An 18,294-nucleotide genomic window follows, 5' to 3' on the forward strand; every position below is an offset into this window, starting at 1 on the left:
CGTGCCACAAATTTAAACTACCAAAGCACAAGTGATTGCTTAAAACTCTGAGTCTCAAATCTGTGCACTGCATTGAGTAAACATAGTGTAAACATTGTACTAAAACATGATACAATTTTGTTTTTATTTTATTGTTGAAACCATTTACATTAGTTTTTGTAGAAGTATTTAGGGTGTAAATACACACTTCTCATTGTGTTGACTATCTATAGTTTGATATCAGTTTGATAGTGATAGTAAATGATAGTGAAATGACAAGTGGACCCAGGAACTGCACCAAACGTGGCTGGATATGTTCGGTACAAACAATTGTAGGATATTGCATGCATTTATTTCTGGTAGATGAACAGAATTTGTTGATCATTTGAGGCTAGCTGAATAGGTAAATCATAGCTTTTTTTTTTTCTTCTCTTTTTTTTTTTAAAGTGTGCACTACTAAATTTGTTTTGACAGTTCTGGATTATAAGAATGGCAATACCAGTTTGCAACAAATTGTGTATTTTGTTAATCACTGTTACAAAGAACAAAATCTCAAACTGCCCAACTTAAAGAAAGACTGATCACCATAATGGTGACCAAACATTTTCAATAAAACATCAACAACTAAACCTCTGTTAATTCTCAATAAGAACATTTGTTGACATCTGACAGAAATAACGTTAATCTGGCTAGTAATAAATTAAGATGGTAATTTGTGGAATCCTCCTCTGCTGAGATCTTGAGATATCTAATATCTTCTTTTCTCTTCAGTTGATTTCATCTAAGGCTGTGGCTGAAGTCAGTTGTAGTTCTTGTGTTTCTTCCTTCAGTGATTCTGCTTGTTAACAGCAGGTGTTCATCAATAATGCTCAATCATCACTTAGCTAATCCCTTAATTATCTCATCAACTTTAACTCTGATTCAGAGTCACTTTAACACTCTTTAGAGTGGGACCATATATACTCTGAGCAGAGTTAATTTAACTCTGGGGATTTAGTTGCTTTTAGTTTAACATGATTTCTTGGTTCCAATGAAAGCAGCAGGTAGTGATGCTCCACTATTAACAGAGGCCAGTGCAGCGTTTCCAGCAGCTATGACTCCTGCCATTAAAGCTTCAGATAGTGTGGCTCCTTTAGCAGCAGAGGCCAGTACTGCACCTCCAGCTACTGCTGCTCCTGATATTAAAGCTGAACTCAGTGTTCCTCCAGCAACTGCTGCTCCTGCACACACTCCGGTTCCCACTAATGCCACTCCTTTAAACTTAGTAAACATCTTCATTCTTTCATCCTCCCTTATCTTTTCTTCTTCTTCTAACTTCCGTCTCTCCTTTACCTCTCTCTCCCTTTTCTCTATTTCCTCTATGTTCCTCTGAGCTTCCTTGTACATCTCATTTGTGTAATGCTCTCCTCCGTTCTCCATCACCATTCTCTCTATCTTCTCCAGCAGTTCAGTGACCTGTGATCGATTATCTTCATCTGTGTTATTGAAGACATGATAACCTCCTTTACACTTTCTAACTAGCTCATTAATTTGCTTGTTTTTTGTCAGAAACTCCTCTATAGATGTTTTTAACTGATCTCCTCTAGTGAACAGAATGATGGTGTAACAAGCAGCTTCTTCTCCAAAAATCTTCTGAATCCATTTCACTGTGTTTTTCTCCTCATCTGTGAATCTCACGTCCAGTCTGATGACCAGCAGAAACGCATGAGGACCAGGAGCAGACATGTAGACACACTTCACTATTTCCCCCTTCACTTGATCTTCACTGATTGATGTGTCACACAGTCCTGGAGTGTCGATCACTGAGATGTTTCGACCTTCTACCGTCTGCTGATGTTGTTGGCATCTCTCAGTCACAGATTCTGTAGAAAATTCTTCTTTAAACTCCTTTCGTCCCAGGATGGTGTTTCCTGTTGCGCTCTTTCCAGCTCCAGTTTTACCAACCATCACGATCCTGAGATCTGTGTGCTTTCCAAGTTTCTTATGTCTGTTCTGTATGGACTGTGACACTGAGGTTTAGAGCAGACAAATAAGAGATTAAGTTTCATTTACTTTTCAAGAAACATGTCATGATATTTGTCAAAAAGTTCTCACCTGCTTGGTTTGGATGTTGTTCTCTTGCTGTATGTTGTTTCTTCTGGTCCCGGTTTCCTGTTCCGCTTGTTTTCCAATATTTTGCTGGGTTCTGGACTGTATTTGTTTCTCCCATATTTTCAAAAGAGTTTCTCTGTGATTTTACTGATTGTTTTACTGCCTCCTCTTCATCATTCCTGTTTTCGTGTGGAACTTTGGAGAGTCTGTCTTCATATAATTCAGTTCTCTCAATTTTTGTCTCTATTTTTGAAAAAGAATCTTTCTTTTCAGTCACACAATGTGTTGTGCTCTTTTCCTTTACACTGTGCACGTGAATCGTCTCCCGCACTATTTCTTTCAGCTCTTGTTTTGTCTCTTGCACTTTCATTTCTTTCTCTTGTTTTATCTTTTCTTTTCTGCTCTTTAGTGGAGTTCTTAAGAAAATGGAAATGTCATAATGCTGGCCATCATTCTGTTTGACGATTTCATCAATCTTCTCTAGAAGCTTTGTGATGTGAGTTGGAATAATCTCACTTTTACTGTTGATCTCATGATATTTACCTCTGCAGTGTTTGATGAGGTTCTGAAACTTTCTACTATCCATAACGAGCTTCCATTTTCTAAGTGTTATTTTTTCTCTTCCAATAAACAGAATCATGGTGAACTTCAAAGCTTGAGCTCCAAAGTTCTCCTGAATTTGCTCCACAATGTTCCTCTGCTCCTTCTCAAAGTTCCCCAGGTTGATGACGAGCAGGAAGACGTGAGGACCAGGATAACAGAGGTACATACTCTTCATCATTTCATTCTTCATCTCTTCATCAGTCAGTTGAGTGTTGAAGAATCCTGGAGTGTCGATGATGGAGATGTTTCTGTCTTCTACTCTTCCTCTCTGTATCTCACTCTCCCTGGTTCTGCTCTCTTTAAATGCCTCTCGACCCAGCATTGCATTTCCTATTGAACTCTTTCCAGCTCCACAGACTCCCAGCAGCTCAATCCTCAGATCATGTGCACCACCTGTCAAACAGTTCATGTCATTATCTGGAGCTCTAGATGATTAAACATGCCTGCTTTTCATCCCCATGTATATTTTGCTATTTCACCCATTTATTTACTCATGTGCTGAGATGTTACTTTTGTTATTGTACAAAATGCATTTTGTTGACCCTTTGTGCACGTGTGCCGCACAAGTCCTGAAAAGTGAAGCCAAAATGTTTTGATCGCCCCCCCCGGTGGCTGATCCCAGTATAGGTCACAAACCCCAGCCTCTCCATGGAATCTAAGCTGACGTGAGACAATCAAATTACACTTCAAATAATTTTTCCCAAAGATGGTTTCTGTCATTTTAGGTCGTTTTTATCACGCTGATGTAAGTGTAAGTTTAATTTAAAGTGTAAGTGTAAGTGTAAGTTAAATAATTTGCTCTAGTTAGTTATTTGATGCTATAAAAGAGTGTGACGTCATGATTGACAGCTGAGATTGACAGTTTCTCTGAGTGAAGTAGTCACAGAGTCACCAACAGACTTTTTCCGGGATTTTTGTGAGGAGAATTGAGCTTCAACTTTAATTTCTACATTTCCATAACTGTTTATTTCACACCGACATGAGTTGTTCTGCAGTAAACTGTACTAACCGTCGGTTTCTGCGGGAGTGAGGGGCGGGACCTTGATATCGCGGGTCGACTTCACGCTCACTACTGTACAGACTCCGAGATGTCAGCGCCATATTGGGACCTTGGCGGCTTTACTTTTCTACAATAGAAGAGAGTGAAGTTGTGTTGTCCAATTTTTTTTGCTCAGTATCTCAGTACAACTTAAGCACCAATGCAAATTGTTAATTCATCCAGTGCTTTATAACATTTTCCTGCATGTTTAACTAGCCAACTAACTATTTAACTAAGTAGTTAGGGCTTAATGTTTAATGCAGGTTTGATTCTCAATACCTTCAGGAAATGACTGAGGCACCTAACCCCCAATCGCTCCCTGGGCACCATCTTAAACTTAGTGATGGCAATTTCAAAAACACTGCTTCATGAAGCTTCGAAACCTTTACGAATCTTTTGTTCTGGATCAATGGTTCGGTGCATGTATCAAACTGCCAGAGTCACGTGATTTCAGTAAACAGCTTCATTACGTCATAAATGTTTAGAAACACTTAGAAATTTCTATGGTTCATCGCTGGGGGCGATGATCTCTGTGAACCCATTAATATGAGGAGTCACAGAGAACCAGTGAACAAGACAAATAAACAAAACGAACCTTGACAATTGTATTAGATGATTAGATAATTGCATTTAAAAGATTTTACTTAAAAAAAATTTGCAATAGATTTGTATGCATGCATAGGTGTTTTATGCATGTTTGGCCTGGGTTTTTGTTGCATTTACACTTTTCTGGCCACTAGGGGTCACCGTGGAGAAGGGTGTCGGATTGTATTTCGAATATGGCACATTTGCTTTTAACTGTTTCAGTGTTTCACAAAGCCTCGATCTGCCCACCACTACTAAAACTAACTAACTAACTATAAACGCACTCGAGATTGTTAAAGTGTTAAAATAAGAGTGTTAAATGAACACTGAAGCAGCGTTAAAGTTAATAAATAATAATTAAGTGATTAATCGAGAGATGATTGAATATTATTAAAGACACCTGATGCTAACAAGCAGAATCACTGAAGAAAAACAAATAAATAATCACAATTTAAGTCACCATTATGGCGATCAGTGTTTGCACTTGGTGGGCACTTGACTCTTCAACTATTAACATTAGATTTAGTTTGGAGTTATAACAACCTGGTGAACAAAGATAAAAATGTGATCTGGTGGTGTTGGTTATGTATTGACATAATCATCATTTGGAGCCTAATCTCTGATTTAGGTTTAGTTTAATAATTATAGCAGCACTGTCTTTGTACAGCATTTTAGCATTTTCAATGTAATCCAAAGGATGTCTTAGTTTTCTAATACAAAAACTTTGAAAAAATAAATAAATTCTTCTTTAGTCACTCAAGAATCAGCCTGTGAATCTCAACAATTATAAAACATGTTGCAGTGCATTCTGGGTGCCACAAATCAAAACTCATTCATGGCTCCTATCATGCATTGTTGTATGAATAAATTATGATCTGAATTGTCTTAGTAATTTCCTTTATTCTTAATATTTTCTTTTATTTCTGTGACTTTTAGTAGCTTGTTTTCTAATATTCAGTTATTCTGTTTGAATTGCTCACGCATCATATTATGTAAACTGCATTTATGACAAAGAACTACACAGATGCAGATATTAACAAACTATCAATAAATGCACACACATTGTCCTCTGCTCTTGACACTGGCGCTGCTGCAGATTGAATAACACGTTGAATAAACGCAGACTCGGGGATGAGCCAAAAACTGCTGCTGGTTTCATGTAAGTTTTAATGGAGTTAATCACTAATTTTTGAGGGGGACTGGGTGGGAATTTAGGGGGGTTAAAGCCCTCCAAAAATGGGCCTGGACACACACACCCTGCCCATAGATTAACTGTATCGCATCATTACTCTAAACATTTCAACACCACATACGTTTTGGCCATCTGGTGGTCACACAGATGCACAGCACCTACACTTTCTGACTGATATACATCACATTGACTTCATTGCTCATTAGGCTTTCCACTATTAGGAGTTTATTAGCATTTTTTATTCTCCAAGTTGCAGCAAATATGAGCAGCCAACACTTACATCCCTGTAAACACTAGAAATATCAACAACAGTGTCATAGATTTAATAATAGATGATTAAAGTTTAGCTTTTCTGGTTATGTAACATTGTGAGAACTGACGTATGAATACAAACATTGTGACTGACGCTAAAATAACTTTTCGAGCCACTAACAGGTCGTGTCACATTCCTTTTGTTTATTGATGGTGATTCAAACTTGGCATAGAAGACAGATGACGTTACCTCACCATTATTTTGGTAACATCATACAGTATTTTAATCATGATACTCTTTACTTGTACATAAATATATTTTATAAAATGAATTAGTAGAACTGAACAGTAGAAATTTAAGGTTATAACATGGCGACTAAACACTAATGTAGATTATCTTCACTATTTACTTTATGATTTACTGTTTAATGCTGTCAACTACCAGCAACAAAAAGTATATGATTAATTTCTCAGTATGGTCTTAAACAAGCAGTTTCACATTAGGTTATTTAACTTAGACTGACCTTTATATGCTGATGCCATTATGTTTCACGCAGTTAGTGCTTGTTGTTCAAAGTCTGTGTTGTAAACTGGACCCAGGAAGTGTCTCTACACTCCCTCATACTGTAAAAAAAAAAATGTATGGCAGCGTCACACATTGGCTTTAATTTGACACGTTAAGACAAAGATCTTGCAGAACTACTGTATGTTTTGGGCCGTGACCAATGTTTACTCTGGCTTATAGTGCTTTGTCATATTAGTCATGGCAAGTACTCGAATGAATGTAAAAATAAGTTAATTCAGTTTTAAAGGTCAAGTATCAGACCAAAGGTAGAAAATGTGACCCTGGATCACAAAACCAGTCACAAGTCGCACGGGTATATTTAACCAACAATACATTAAATGGGTCAAAATGATAGATTTTTCTTTTATGCCAAAAATCATTAGGATATTAAGTAAAGATCATATTCCATGAAGATATATTTTACATTTCCTACCGTAAATATATAAAACATTTATTTTTGTGAGTTAATGCAGCACAGTAGTGAACATAAATGGACAACTTTAAATGAGATTTTCTCAATGTTTCGATTTTTTTGCATCCTCAGATTCCAGATTTTCAAATAGTTGTATTTCAGCCACAGCCTTAGATGAAATCAACTGAAGAGAAAAGAAGACATTAAATCTGTGAAGATCTCAGCAGAGGAGGATTAAACAACTCCACAAACAGCATTACCAGCTTCACTTATTACTAACCAGACTGACTTTATTTCTGTCAGACGTCTACAGAAGTTTTATTGAGAATTAATAGGGGTTTAGTTGTTGATGTTTTATTATTAGATGTTGATGAATGACTGTTTCGTTTGCCGTTACCATTATGGTGATCAGCGTTCACTTTAGGTTGTCTCTTGACCCTTGACATTTGTGAAGTATTGTTTTCAGCTATTGTAGATTTAAAAAAAATATATATATATTGATAAAGTTGATCAACTTGAATGCTTGATTCATTTTTCTTCAGTGTGTTGTAACTTCTATATATGTGAACACATATGGACACTATTAACAAATTACAGGGGATTTTGTTTTATAACATCCAACCTAAAGATGTATTTTAGGCAAGGCAAGTTTATTTATATAGCACATCTCATACACAATTCAAAGTGCTTTACAGAAATGAATTAAAATAATCCCAAATTAAGAGCAAGGAAAATTAAAACAGTTATAAAATGAATTAAAAGTGTAAAAAGATGATACATAGATAAACTTCTCATCTGGCAAAACACCGGTGTATCATATTTTTCACAGCTGAGATTTTCCCATGATTACACTGTGTCTGTGGTGTCCTTTCGGCGCCTAATACATCTATTGGACGTCTCCGATGGACCCGAGAACCCCCTAAAATCAGACCGGAGGAGCTCTAGGACTGACTCACTGACTGGGTGTGTTGAAGTGAAAGAAATAATTAAAGATTACTGATTATAACTGAATTCAACCAACCTGAAAAACAAGGTTTTACTGAAGCCTAGTTGATATAACCTGATTTCTTCAGCTAAGAAAAAAATATTTGCTATTTTTGATATAAACTTTTGCTTTATGTGATGAAAGTTATTTTCCACCTTGATATATATATATATATATATATATATATATATATATACACCACTAATATATATATATATATATATATACACCACTTTTATGTATTTGAAGACAGAAATAAATACATTATGACCTTAATTTCTTCAAAAATAAATCAGTTTGGTTGGGTTAACAGTATTGTTCATCATAATATCCAATGTATATTGTGAATTACTAAATAAAGACAAGTGTTAGTAACATTAATCATTGAGTGTCCACATCCTGAGCACAAGCTTCAGCACAATGGTAACCAGAACATTTAATAACAGAAACTCCTCTAAATGTCCAACATAGCTGAACATTAAACATTAATATAAACTACCAAAATATTTCCCGTTTCTGTAAAACACATAAAATAACGCTTAATACCTAAATGTACTCTCCTAATGCAGTCCATTGCAAAGATTGATGGGAACTACATCTCCACTGCCCAGAGGTGCGTTTCTCAAAAGCATTGAGAGATAAGTTGATCATAGATCAGTACATTTATGGATTAAGTGTTATTGTAAGTGTTTTTCAGTAAATGGAAAGATGTTGGTAGTTGATGTTAATGTATGTTACCATTGCGCTGAAGAGTAGCGCTGCCAGTTGATTTATTTTATTTATTTTTACATATTTATTTATATATTTATTGCTACTTAATTAGTAAAATAAAAAAAAAATTAAAAAAAACACAATATCTCATTGAAGCAAAAATGTATTGAGCAGCAGGTGCACATGTGTCAAATGTAGCCATGCAGAGCTTTATTGGAAATTGCATATTGGATCAATGTAACTCACTTAAGTTATAACAGCGTTCTCGTTTTTTATTACATAAACCTGATTGAATTAGGTTACAACAACTAAAATAGAATTTTTAGGTAAAATCAGGTAGAAATACCTCCTTAAAGCAACAACTGCATGTTAACTTTTTACAGTGCACATCTATTGGCAGAATATTCTTTTTTTCTTCTTCGTTTTTTTTTTCTTTTATTAGAGTACCGTGCCTTAGAGTTTCATGCCAATCTTAGTGCTCCTAAAGCTGCTGCTCCTACTGTTGTTGCCGCTCGTTCTGCTAGTGCTCCTCCTGCTCCTGGTCCTCCTGCTCCTGGTCCTCCTGCTCCTGGTCCTCCTGCTCCTGGTTCTCCTGCTCCTGGTCCTCCTGCTTCTGGTCCTCCTGGTCCTCCTGCTGCTGTTACTGCTGCTGCTGTTACTGCTGCTGCTGTTACTGCTCCTACTGCTGCTCCTTCTGTTGTTGCTGCTCATTCTGCTAGTGCTCCTCCTGCTCCTGGTCCTCCTGCTCCTGGTCCTCCTGCTCCTGGTCCTCCTGCTCCTGGTCCTCCTGGTCCTCCTGCTGCTGTTACTGCTGCTGCTGTTACTGCTGCTGCTGTTACTGCTGCTAAAGCTACGGCTCCTCCTGCTGCTGTTACTCCCGCTGCTGTTACTGCTGCTGCTGTTACAGCTCCTAAAGCTACTGCTCCTTCTGTTGTTGCTGCTCGTCCTGCTGCTCCTACTGCTGCTCCTGCTGCTGCTCCTGCTGCTGCTGTTGCTGCTCGTCCTGCTGCTCCTAAAGCTGCTGCTCCTGCTGCTGTTGTTGCTGCTCGTCCTGCTGCTCCTACTGCTGCTCCTGCTGCTGCTGTTGCTGCTCGTCCTGCTAGTGCTAGTGCTGCTCCAGTTCCTCCTGCTGCTGTTGCTACTCCTACTGCTGTTCCCCCTACTACTAGTGTTAGAGCTTTTTTCCCATAATCTTTAGCTTTTTGTTTCCAAGCCTCCCATTCAATTTTTCTCTGGGCTTCTCTATACATCTCATTGGTGTAGTGTTGTCCTCCATTCTTCCCCACCATCTTCTCAATCTTCTCCAGCAGTTCAGTGACCTGATCGCGATTCTCCATGTCTTCATTGTTGAAGGAGTGAAATCTGCCGCCGCACTCATTAACAAAAGCCATGAGATCATTACTTTCACTGATATACTTATCTAAGGGTTTCTTCTTCAGTTGATCAGCGTGAGTGAACAGAATGATGGTGTAACGTGCAGCTTCTTCTCCAAAGTTCTCCTTAATCCATGTCACTGCACTCTTCTCTTCTTCTGTGAATCTCCCCACTTTGATCACCAGCAGAAACACATGAGGACCAGGAACAGACATGTAGACACACTTCTCCATCTCAGTCTTCATTTCTTGTTCTGACATTGATGTATCAAGCTGTCCTGGAGTGTCAATGACTGAGATGATCCGGTCACCAATCTTTACTTTTTGACTCTCAGAGGTTTTAGTAATTGACTGTGGTGAAGCTTCTGTTTTAAAATGCTTATCAGAATCCTCTGGACCCAGGATGGTGTTTCCTGCTGAACTCTTTCCTGATCCAGTTTTACCCAGCAGAACAATCCTCAGATCTGAAAGTGAGAGGAGAAATTATGTTATTTTTGACATTGTGGAGACATTTGGCTGGGCCACACAAGTGTATCATAGAAATGATACTGTTAAATACATGTATCATTAAGTACAATTCACACAAAATGGTTCATTTACATATATTTGGTGTGGCTGCCTGATTGAAATGAGTGCTTTCCCCTTTAATTGTTGTGATGTCATGAGCATATATATATATATATATATATATATATATATATATATATATATATATATATATATATATATATATATATATACACAATTAAAAAAAGATTAAATAAGATTATCAGAAGTAAAAAGAAACCAATTTATCTCATGAGAGATTACAATGCAAAAGGGAAGAAGACAGAACAGGAAGTTAATTTCCTGTTCTGTCTTCTTTTGCATTGTAATCTCTCATGAGATAAGTTGGTTTCTTTTTACTTCTGATAATCTTATTTAATCTTTATTGGAATTGTTGCTTTTATATCTATATTTTCACTCCTATTTATGTGTATACTGATATTTTACGTATACCTGTTTGATTATTTTTGTCATTGTACCCTTTTTGAGTTATATTTTTGTTTTTTGCCTTAATATGTGGAAATGAAAGCACATGGTGATCAGTGTGTACATTTCTATTTATTTTATAGAGAATATTGAGGGAAATTTACATCTAAGAGGCTGATTATTTGCTCTTTATATCATGTATGTTTTCTGCTGTGCTATTGCTCTTGTCCTTGTTTTTTCCTTAGTCTTGAGGCAGGATCATGACAGACCCATGTTTTGTGTACAAGCACATGGCCTTGTGTTTGGGCTGTGTGCTTGTGTTGTCTCGTTCCCTTACCCCACCCCCTTGTTCTCCTCGTTTGTCATTATTTTTTAATCTGTATCACCTGTTGTCTAGTGATACAGATTTATGATTTATCATGATTTATCTAGTGATTGCTGTCTGTTAATTGTCTAGTCCAAGTCTAGTTTTGTGATTTGTATTTTTCCCCAGTCTATGTTATTTGCCCCCTTGTGGGTTTTGTTTTCCCTGTTTTTCTGTCTATAGTAAACTGTGTGTTTTGAAGACTGTCTGCACTTGGGTTTGTTTCTGAAAGTCATAACACTATTTCCTTGTATAATGTGATTTTTCTTTACTCAAGTTGTTTCATGATTTTGTTCCTTTTGCATTGTAATCAGATGGGAGAGGAACATTAGGAACAATTCACATCTACACAGCAAAACTCCAGTGTTAAACTCTACTGGGAGTTTATTTGGCTCCAGACTCAAGAGTGTTAGTGTTAACATATGAGTGTTAAATGAACACTGACGAGTGTAAAAGTTAATTAGATAATTAAGTGATTAATTGAGTGATGATTGAGCATTATTGAAGACACCTGATGATAACAAGCAGAATCACTAAAGGAGAAAATCACTAAAGTACACGTATAGTCACCATTATGGTGATCGGTGTTTGCTTTAGTTGGGCTCATGACCCTTAAACTATTAACATTACATTTTGTTTGGCTGTTTAACTGCCAGATGAACAGGGTGAAAATGTGATCTGATGGTGTTGGTTATGTTTAGACATAATCATCATTTGACCTGAATCACTGAACTCATAGTATCAAGTTTCTGATTAAGGTTTACTTTACTGTTTATAGTACTGGCGTTATATTTTTAGCATTTTCAATGTAATCCAAAGGATTTCTTACAAGTTGTTCTAATACAAAAACGTTGCAAAAATATATTTCATCTGGACACACAGACATCAATAAACAGCCTGTGAATCTCAACAATGGTGACAATAATAAAGCATGTTGCAGTGGCTGCCACCAATCACAACTCATTCATGGCTCCCATCATGCATTGTGGTATGAATACATTAGGATCTGAATTGTCTTAGTAATTTCCTTTATTTGTAATAGTTTCTTTTATTTCTGCTGTTTTTATGTGACTTTTATTAGCTTGTTTTCTAATATTCAGTTATTCTGTTTGAATTGCTCCCACATCATATTATGTAAACTGCATTTATGCCAAAGAACTACACAGATGCAGATATTAACAAACTATCAATAAATGCACACACATTGTCCTCTGCTTTTGACACTGGCACTGCTGGCATAGAAGACAGATGACATTACCTCACCGTTATTTTGGTAACATCATACAGTATTTTATTCATGATACTCTGTAGTACTTGTATACAAATATATTTTATAAAATTAATTAGTAGAACCGAACAGTAGAAATTTAAGGTTGTAACATGGCGACTAAACACTAATGTAGATTATCTTCACTATTTACTTTCTGATTTACTGTTTAATGCTGTCATCTACCAGCAACAAAAAGTATACGATTCATTTCTCAGTATGGTGTTAAACTAGCAGTTTCACATTAGGTTATTTAACTTAGACTGACCTTTACATGCTGATGCCATTATGTTTCATGCAATTAGAGCTTGTCGTTCAAAGTCCCTCTGTGTTTGTGTGTGAGCCGGACCCAGGAAGTGTCTCTACACTCCCTCATACTGTAAAAAAATAAATAAATGGCAGCGTCACACATTGGCTGCATTTCGACACCTAAAGACAAAGATCTTGCAGAACTACTGTATGTTTTGGGCCGTGACCTATGTTTACTCTGTCTTATAATGCTTTGTCATATTAGTCATGGCAAGTACTCAAATGAATAGGTTTAAAAATGTAAAAATAAGTTAATTCAGTTTTATAAAGGTGAAGTATCAGACCAAACAAATGTGGAGGTGACAAGCCAAATCTATAAAAAACTTTTAAAGAAACAAAATCATTGTAATGTTAGTTGCTTTTATCTAACTCTGCAAAATACTACACTGTTAGACCTTACCAGGTTTTTTTACAGTAAAATACTGGCAACTCTTTTTGAACAAATCTTTTAGGTGAACGAATCGTTCTCGTTCACGTAATCCATTGACTCATATTTCTCGTTCACTGAAATCCCTCCCTCCACAGCCGCGCGGCGCTATTGCAGCGCATGCGCAGCTCAGTGAACAGGGTAGCTCTGTGTTTTCAACCTGTCAAGAATGACTAAACCTCAAGCCAATAGCGTTCGAGTATGAGATGTGACGGAGCATGTGATTTGCTGGATGTAGTGAACGAATATGCCCTTCACTGACTGTGACCGAGTTGCTTTTGAGTCTGAACGAGAGAGAGATATCTTCTCGTGAACTAACTGGTACATGTCGTTCGTGAACGAAAAGAACCAGTTGTTTGAACGATAATGATGGCGAACAGATAGAGCTGGGTTTGTGTAGTCAGCATATTTGCATCAAAGAATGAAATTTACACTTTACCATTGTAATGAAATCAGTTTAATAACGCAAGCTGATGGTTAAATATAACAAAGACAAATTAACATTGTCATTTTTTACTTGGTTTGAGCTAAGTGGGCGGGGGGCACTTGACTGTTTACTTGATTTAAATTTACACTTCTCTTTACCTGCTTTTCTTATATTTTGTTTGTGTGTTTTAGACTTAGTTTTGTGGTATTTTGCACTTTGAAAAATTTACTTTACTACTTGTGTTCATTTTGTATTATCAAAAATGAATTAATTACGTTTTATTCATGTCATATGCACTTCTCTAAAAACTAAAACAAACCAAAAAATATGACAGTATTGGTTAGGTCTCATTTGTGTAACGTCAGCAAATAACATTTCAGTTCGGGCTGTGAAGGGGCATGTAATTGGTTGGATCTACTGAACGAATACACCTATCACTGAACGAGATCGCTCTGTTTCGAGTCTGAACGAGAGAGAGAGAGATCTGGTTCGTGAACGAATTGATCAAACTGGTACATTTTGTTAGTGAATGAGAGTAGGCCTACTGGGTAGATCGGTCATTTAGCATGTGATTCAATCTCATTCAAAGCGCAGTTATAGGTGTGCATATAATTGTTTATCATATTTAACATACATAACATAACTCAACGTTTAATATAATCCCAGATTTATGAATGTGTATGTCTGACCAAACAATTAAAATGTTAATTATGCAAGAAAACCTTGGTTTGGTCATCTGAACCTCTTATTTAGACTTATTTTATTAATTTAGTAAATAAGGCACACATTTTAACAAAGCCAAATCAGTTTTTTTGTAACAAGTAAATACGTTCGTTAAAACATAGCATAAAAGACACTCTTTTTTGCCACCTGCTGCAGTATTTATGTAATATATATTATATATAATATATAAAATATTCTCCATCACCATTCTCTCGATCTTCTCCAGCAGTTCAGTGACCTGTGATCGATTGTCTTCATCTGTGTTATTGAACACATGATAACCTCCTTTACACTTTCTATCTAGCTCATTAATTTGCTTGTTTTTTGTCAGAAACTCCTCTAGAGATGTTTTTAACTGATCTCCTCTAGTGAACAGAATGATGGTGTAACGAGCAGCTTCTTCTCCAAAGTTCTCCTGAATCCATTTAATTGTGTGTTTCTGTTCCTTTGTGAATCTCACGTCCAGTCTGATGACCAGCAGAAACACATGAGGACCAGGAGCAGACATGTAGACACACTTCACTATTTCCCCCTTAACTTATTCTTCACTGATTGATGTGTCACACAGTCCTGGAGTGTCGATCACTGAGATGTTTCGACCTTCTACCGTCTGCTGATGTTGTTGGCATCTCTCAGTCACAGATTCTGTAGACAATTCTTCTTTAAACTCCTTTCGTCCCAGGATGGTGTTTCCTGTTGCACTCTTTCCAGCCCCAGTTTTACCAACCATCACGATCCTGAGATCTGTGTGCTTTCCAAGTTTCATACTGTATGTCTGTTCTGTATGGACTGTGACACTGGGTTTTAGAGCAGACAAATAAGAGATTAAGTTTCATTTACTTTTCAAGAAACATGTCGTGATATTTGGGAAAAGTGTAATAAAGCACAAGTTCTCACCTGCTTGGGTTGGATGATGTTCTCTTGCTGTATGTTGTTTCTTCTGGTTCCGGTTTTCTGTTCCGCTTGTTTTCCAATATTTTGCTGAAATAAGAAAAGAAGAAAAGGGTGTTGGAACCAGCCCAGAATACTACGTTTCTGGGCGTGGTATGGAAATTCGGTTATGATGTGGGCACATATGTCTCCCGCGCGTATCGAGTCCATCCTGGCCATGGTGTCCGGGATAAAGCTAGGCCAGGCCATCACTGTAAAGCAATTTCAAAGACTGCTGGGCCTCATGGCAGTGGCATCCAACATAGTACCTTTGGGCCTTCTACACATGAGGCCCCTTCAGTGGTGGCTGGAAGCCAAGGGGTTTTCTCCGAGGGGAAATCCATTCCGTACAATCAGGGTTACGAGCAGATGCCTTCGTTCCCTATTAATATGGAAGAAACCTTGGTTCTTGTCCCAAGGGCCAGTGTTAAGAGCGTCATGTCGCCGGAGAACTGTTTCGACAGACGCCTCCCTCACTGGCTGGGGCACGGTCATGGACGGCCGCTTTGCCAGGGGTCTGTGGCAGGACCATCATCACTCTTGGCATATAAATTGCCTAGAGATGTTGGCTGTGTTCAGGGCTCTGAGGAGCTTCCTCCCAGACATCAAAGGCTATCACGTCCTGATAAGTTCAGACAATACATCAGTGGTAGCTTATCTGAACCGACAAGGGGGACTCAGATCGCGCCCTCTATCAAGACTGGCGCATCAGATTATTCTATGGTCCCAGGGGAAAATATTATCTATCAGAGCAATATATGTCCCGGGGGTTCAGAATCAGGGAGCAGACATCCTGTCGAGACAGGGGCTGAGGCCCAGGGAATGGAGACTTCACCCAGAGGTGGTGGAGTTGATATGGAAGAGGTTTGGACCAATGGAAGTGGATCTATTTGCGTCTCGAGAGAGGGCCCACTGTCCACTTTGGTTCTCCCTCACACATCCAGCCCCACTGGGGTTGGATGCCATGGTACAGGCCTGGCCAAGGCTTCGCCTGTATGTTTTTCCCCCGATCGCTCTGCTCCCGGGGGTCCTGGAGAGGGTCCGTCAGGAGGGCATCAGTCTTCTTCTGGTAGCCCTGTTGTGGCCGGCCCGAGTATGGTTTTCAGACATAATTTCACTCCTAATAGCTCCACCGTGGTAGATTCCTCTGAGGAGGGATCTGTTGTCTCAGGTGGAGGGCACAATATTCCACCCTCGCCCGGAGCTGTGGAAACTGTGGGTCCGGCCCCTGAGGGGGACCAGTACCTAAATGCTGGTCTATCAGCCGGGGTGGTTGAAACCATTCTTAGCTCTAGGGCTCCGTCCACTAGGAGATTATATGGCCTCAAGTGGAATGTCTTTTCCACTTGGTGTAGAGAACATGAGTTAGATCCAGTTAACTGCCCGGTGGCTTCAGTTCTGGAGTTTCTCCAAGATCGTTTCTCTGCGGGTCTCACCCCTTCCACACTTAAGGTGTACGTGGCTGCAATTGCGGCTTTCCATGCACCACTAAGTGATGGGCCGCTGGGGAGGAACCAGCTAGTCATACGTTTTCTCCGTGGTACATGGAGGATGAGACCGACAACCAGGACCAGAGTTCCTGCCTGGGATCTGGCGGTGGTTCTTGAAGGGTTATCCCTGGCCCCCTTCGAACCACTTCAGTCGGCTTTACCTAAGGACTTGACATTTAAGATGGCATTTCTCTTAGCCATTACCTTGCTTAAGAGGGCGGGAGATCTCCAAGCCCTGGCAGTTTCGCCAGCTTGCTTGGAGTTTGCCCCAGGAGGAGTTAAGGCCATCTTGCATCCAAGACCTGGCCATGTGCCCAGGGGCGTAGCAACCGGGGGGGGACGGGGGGGACACGTCCCCCTCACTTTTAGAAACCGGTGATTCTGTCCCCCGCATTTTTTTTTTTTCGGACAAATGCCCTGATTAAAACAATTTTTAATATAAAAATAAAAAATAACCAGGCAATCACCGAAAACGTGAGGAATGGATGATTCTGTTTAATTTCATTTGATGTAAGTGGCGATTGATAGCCTATAGTTGATAATAATATAGGCCTAATGTGCGCTGTCGAGGCTCGTGAAGTTATAACATTTTAGAAACAATATAGCCTAGTTAAGAAGCAATATATAGCCTAGGCTACACACGACCAGCTGTTTTCCTGAATGCCATCAAGATTGAAACCGTGACTGGTTTCATAACAGTTCAATAAACAAACAGTTAAAATTAACTTACATTAATTTTACTTGATGTACTCAAAAATGTACTCACTTACATTTTAGTCGCAATGACTGTTTTTGCTCTGTTTCAGCAGCGAAAATAGTCCCAAACAAAGATCACAGCAGAACGCACATCTCACAGCAACACTCGTTGCATTACTGAATGATTCAGCGTTTTGAACAAATCGGTTGAGTCAAAGATTCAATTAACTATTCATAAACTGCTTCATTCTGAATAAATCAACCGATTGAGCGAATCGTTTGAATGAATGACTCAATGACTCGCTCATTAAGACGGTCGCCTGCCGCCTCCTACTGGCGGTTTAGTTTCATAAAGTCTCATTCTTTTCAACATTCCTTATTTGTATATTCAAAAATATTTAAAATAATCTAATTTAATACAGTTATAATTTTTCAATGTAAATTATTTAATTTGATTGGTAACAGCCTAGTGTCTTATTATTTTAATTGAATATATTGATCAAATTTAAGAATTTAAAATGAAAGATGGAGCATAAAATTAGGGGGGAAATGCCTTTATAAAAGGTACAAAAAAAATTGTGTTTTCAAACAGTGATGTAATGAAACATTGACAATTTAAGTTTGAAGGGAGTAAAGCCTCTGTTTAGGCTATAAGGAAATGTAATTTTGCCAAAAGAAGAACTTTTATTTTAAATAAATGTTCATTTTAAATCAGCCTACTTCAGTGTGATATGTTACCATAATTTGAATAATTTTGTAGGATTGAGTGCGAAACAAACACAAATGAATCTTCCAGGTGAATTGTTCAAACATAATTTCTCACAGAACTGAACATTCCAGACACCAAATCACCAACCCCAGAGCCATAAAAGAAGGCTCCAGCCAGCCAGTCTCCGTTGACC

The 18,294-nt window shown here is 38.2% G+C and overlaps 2 protein-coding genes and 1 pseudogene across 3 annotated transcripts in view; all 3 read right to left on the minus strand.

Moving 5' to 3' along the window:
• Positions 1 to 180: 180 nt before the first annotated feature.
• On the minus strand, positions 181 to 6,328 carry LOC307152353 (GTPase IMAP family member 8). Its single transcript, XM_079860910.1, has 3 exons — positions 6,266 to 6,328; positions 2,074 to 3,066; positions 181 to 1,988 (listed from the first exon to the last, which is right to left on the minus strand). The coding sequence occupies exons 1-3, from the start codon at positions 6,282 to 6,284 to the stop codon at positions 988 to 990; spliced, it is 2,013 nt and encodes a 670-aa protein (XP_079717036.1). The 5' UTR covers positions 6,285 to 6,328; the 3' UTR covers positions 181 to 987.
• A 2,526-nt stretch (positions 6,329 to 8,854) lies between these two features.
• LOC307152506 (GTPase IMAP family member 9-like) lies at positions 8,855 to 12,735 on the minus strand. The gene is made up of 2 exons (XM_079861215.1): positions 12,659 to 12,735; positions 8,855 to 10,251 (listed from the first exon to the last, which is right to left on the minus strand). The coding sequence occupies exons 1-2, from the start codon at positions 12,675 to 12,677 to the stop codon at positions 9,122 to 9,124; spliced, it is 1,149 nt and encodes a 382-aa protein (XP_079717341.1). The 5' UTR covers positions 12,678 to 12,735; the 3' UTR covers positions 8,855 to 9,121.
• A 645-nt stretch (positions 12,736 to 13,380) lies between these two features.
• Positions 13,381 to 18,294, minus strand: part of LOC307149131 (GTPase IMAP family member 9-like) — a 35,805-nt pseudogene continuing 30,891 nt past the window's right edge. Inside the window, exons 3-4 of the transcript in view lie at positions 14,482 to 15,020; positions 13,381 to 13,410 (exon numbers count right to left, since the gene is read on the minus strand). The product of the transcript in view is annotated as a GTPase IMAP family member 9-like (transcript). The remainder of the gene's footprint in view (positions 13,411 to 14,481; positions 15,021 to 18,294) is intronic.

The sequence above is a fragment of the Squalius cephalus genome (genome assembly GCF_949319135.1).
Source record: "Squalius cephalus genome assembly, chromosome: 2".
NCBI lineage: Eukaryota > Metazoa > Chordata > Actinopteri > Cypriniformes > Leuciscidae > Squalius > Squalius cephalus.

Coding starts and splice junctions, on each gene's coding strand:
- LOC307152353 (XM_079860910.1), bottom strand. Junction 1,989..2,073: donor ACAACATCCAAACCAAGCAG/GTGAGAACTTTT, acceptor TCTAAACCTCAG/TGTCACAGTCCATACAGAAC.